The sequence below is a fragment of the Chelon labrosus genome, assembly GCF_963514085.1.
Source record: "Chelon labrosus genome assembly, chromosome: 14".
Taxonomy (NCBI): Eukaryota; Metazoa; Chordata; class Actinopteri; order Mugiliformes; family Mugilidae; genus Chelon; species Chelon labrosus.
In genome coordinates this window covers 24,051,660-24,055,436 of record NC_140347.1, presented here as the reverse complement: position 1 = coordinate 24,055,436, position 3,777 = coordinate 24,051,660, and the positions used below count along the sequence as shown (strand labels likewise).

Below are 3,777 nucleotides of genomic sequence, written 5' to 3'. Positions count from 1 at the left end.
CAATAAAGTACAACAGTTTTGGAAAGAAATTAAACAAGCTCTGGACACTATATTGGGTATACAATTAGCTCTTGACCCTAAACTTTTTATTTTAGGTTTATATCCTGATGGACATCTTATGTCTAGAAAGATAATTACCGCCCTGGACTTGTGTCTACTGCTGGGAAAAAGAGTCATAGCACTCTCATGGAGGAAGACCAGTAAACCAAAACTCATTAACTGGATTAAGGAATTGTCCACAACTTTACCAATGGAAAAAATTACTTACTTTATCAAGGGGAAACTATCACTTTTTCAAAACATTTGGGGTCCCTTTATGCAATATATGGAAAATGTGGATCTTAGTAGTATGGTGAATGAGGCAGATGAGGTGTAATTGTTGTTGGTCCTCTGCAGTTTCCTAAACTAATTCCTTTTATTTAAATACTTGATTTTTAATGCTGTGTGAATTGTACATTTGAGTTTGTAATTTTGAACCATGCACAACAGTGCAATTGAGTTGAAGTTGAGCAACCCTTGGAAAATAGAGAAACTTTTTGTTGTTGTTTTTTTTTGTTTGTTTGTTTGTTTTGTTTGTTTTGGGGGGGGTTTGTGTTTTTCTTTTATTTGATTAAGTTACTATTTACAGGTCATATATTTTGTACTTCCACTTAAATGTTGCTCTATCATCTTATAAATGTCTGATTTGCAAGGAAGGGCGATTGACTGTTATACAATAATTTAGCTGCCCTGGATGTTTCCTTTGATGTGGAAGCACTCTAATTTCTGTATATCATTTTGAAACTCAATAAAGATATTGTTGGAAAAAAAAAATAAAATAAAAAAAAAACGCTTTAGGACACCCTCAGGAGGCCCATGTCGATTTTCTGATGAGTCACAACTGTTTTGGAGGCACAAAGGAGACCTTCACAATATTAGGAAGGTGGTCATAATGTTATTGTTGATCGGTGTATACACATATATATGCTGTATATGTGGGCAATATATATTACAATTCAGTACAGGATAGAGCAGTGGCTTTGTCCTTGCTGCACTGTCACATACACCCTGGCTGTTCAGAGTTCTCCTGATGGTGGATGAATTAAAGTTAATATTGGCTAAGGTGAGAGAGGCCGTTAGCTGCTTTGAAGTTACCTTTGGTTAAACTAGTTTGTTAATTAACTCACAAGTATAATAATTGTGTATCATTTGTCTGATTAGGTTCTCATTGTTCCTGCTTTGATGATGCTTTGAGTCATTCTTATTCAGAGAAGTAGAGGATTTTGAAGGGCACAAAAACTTTTACGCAGCACTGTATCTTCTGGATTATGTTCAGCTTTACATTAGCTTTCTATGTTTAATGTCTGTGTTTAGTCAGCTTAACATGTTTTTTTTTTTTGGTAATGTATTGATCCCACAAGGGGAAATTATCTCTCAGCATTTTGACCCATCCAGTCATTCACACACAGTAGTGTTTACAGTCGGAGCAATGTGCTGCAGCCTCTAAGGACCGCCCTCGGTACTAAGCTGCATCTCTAACCACTACCCCATGGCTCCCCACAAACAACTCCACAGCTCGCTGCTAGGTTCACGTGTATAATAAGTGACAGCAGCAGTCTCTTTAAAGGTTCCTTTAACATTTCATTTTGTTATCTGCTACTTTCAAAATGATGAGCTGCATCTGAGCTGAATTTCAGCAGGTTATTGCTCCTTCACCTACTACGCATTATTGTTATTATTAAGATTATCTATTTCTATAAGATTTTGTTACCTACCATTTCATGTTGGTTATTTTTATTTTCCTACCTTATTCATGTATGCATGTGTACTGTATTCAATATTTTATACTACAATATAATAGCTATATCAATACCTTATTCATGACCATGATTATCTTATCTTGTCTTATTATTGACAATATATTTAAGAATATAGTAAGCACAACCAGCTAGGTATAATCTTGTTAGAAATTTTTTCTGACTTCATTTGTCTCCTTCTACACATATATGGCATAAACATTGTGTTTTATTAGCACACTAGTACATAAAGACATGACTCTTGTGTCTGGTGGCGACTCAAAACTAATCATCAATAGGTAAATATAAATTAATACTTATAATTGAAAATTTTCACAAACAAGCTGACATGAATGTGCATAGTAACTGTTCTGTACGGGTTGTGGTCTATTGACGGTGACAGTGTAAGCCATCATCTGTATAAACACGTAAAATGTCCTGCTGATACTGAGATCACACATTGCAACAATCTCTTTATGGGGGTTTATATGTAATAGCCAGTTAAAACATCTTTACTCAGAGAAGCACAGGGAACAGTAATATTTTATACATTTATAGATCATTTATAAACGTTAAAACATCTTTGCTCCGAGAAGCACAGGCTATTTGAACTCATTCATTCTTCCAGGTGACAGTGACAATTTTGTGATAATATATGAAATGCAAAGTGAACAACTTGTGAATATCTTAAACCTGTGCATCTACAAAATATGCATAATGTGCTGTATGTGCAGGCCATAATAATGCAAATATGACATAGCATATGATGTAAGAATGTAATAATAAATGAAATAAGTAATTTGAATTATTTGTTCAATTACATGAGGTACATGGACAGTCAGTGCAGATTTGTGTTAGTAAAATCACCTTGAAATATTTTTCCAGTAATCATCATCCTGAAAGCTGATCTAAACCAGCGGTAGAAGAAAGCATAAATAAATGGATTTAACATTGAATTTGAAATTGCAAACCAGTTAAAGGGTTCAAGCAAATCAGTAACAATGTTACTCAAAAGCTGAAAAGGGTAAGTGATAAAAAGAGGCAGCCAGCATATCAAAAATAATCCCATGACTATAGCCATCGTTTTGGTGGCCTTTCTCTCCTTCTTACTGGCAACTGGTCCAGACTGGGAGGTTGCATTCTGGATGCTGTATGCTTGTTTCAGTGCAACCAGCAGAATTTTAGAGTAGACACAAAATAATATTATTGTTGGGACATAAAATGTTAAAAAACTTATAATACAAAGAAGGATGAAACACTCTATGTTACATAAATCATAAGAAAACTCAACTAGACAGTGCAAAATTCCCCCAAAAAATGAAAGAGCCCAGCTCCCCAGGCCCATCGTCACGGAAACATGATCAGTTAATTTAGTTGTGTATATCAGAGGATGACACACTGCATAGTACCTGTCAATAGAAATACAGCACAAGTTTAGAATGGAAGATGAACTGATTGTAAAGTCAAAGGCATTTCGTATTTTGCATGTTAAAGTGTTCTGATACAAACATGATGTTAGAGAGAACGCCATATTAAAAGGAAAGATTAAAGCTCCTATTAGCAGGTCAGCCACTGCTAGGGAGAGGATGAGGTAGTTCGTAGGAGTGTGGAGCTGTTTAAAATAAATGATAGACATTATCACAAGGAGATTGCCACATACTGTCACAGCAGTCAGTGAGGAAAGAAAAATGTATAACAACACACACAATATGTCATTGTTTACTTGACAAAAATTCCAGTCTATATCTGTCATATTAAAAGACTCCATGAGGCCACCCTCTTGAAATCTCAACAAGCAGCTCAGTTTTCATAAACAGGTAACAATGAAGAAATAACTGCATTCAAAATATTATTTCTTTCTGTGAGAACAGACCAATGTCAACTATAACACACATAAGACACACATACAAAGAATTTCAGGTCATCCTCACGTCTTACTCATCAAGTCCCTGTGCTGGAAGTCCCTGTGTTGATGAATGTGCTTGGTCTCAGTCATACTGAG

General features: G+C 35.3%; 1 protein-coding gene across 1 annotated transcript; it reads right to left on the bottom strand.

Moving 5' to 3' along the window:
- Nucleotides 1-2,317: 2,317 nt before the first annotated feature.
- LOC311499121 (trace amine-associated receptor 4-like) lies at nt 2,318-3,543 on the bottom strand (the record flags this gene model as incomplete). Its single annotated transcript, XM_084559986.1, has 1 exon — nt 2,318-3,543. The coding sequence occupies one exon, from the start codon at nt 3,541-3,543 to the stop codon at nt 2,614-2,616; it is 930 nt and encodes a 309-aa protein (XP_084416112.1). The 3' UTR covers nt 2,318-2,613.
- Between the last annotated feature and the right edge of the window lie 234 nt (nt 3,544-3,777).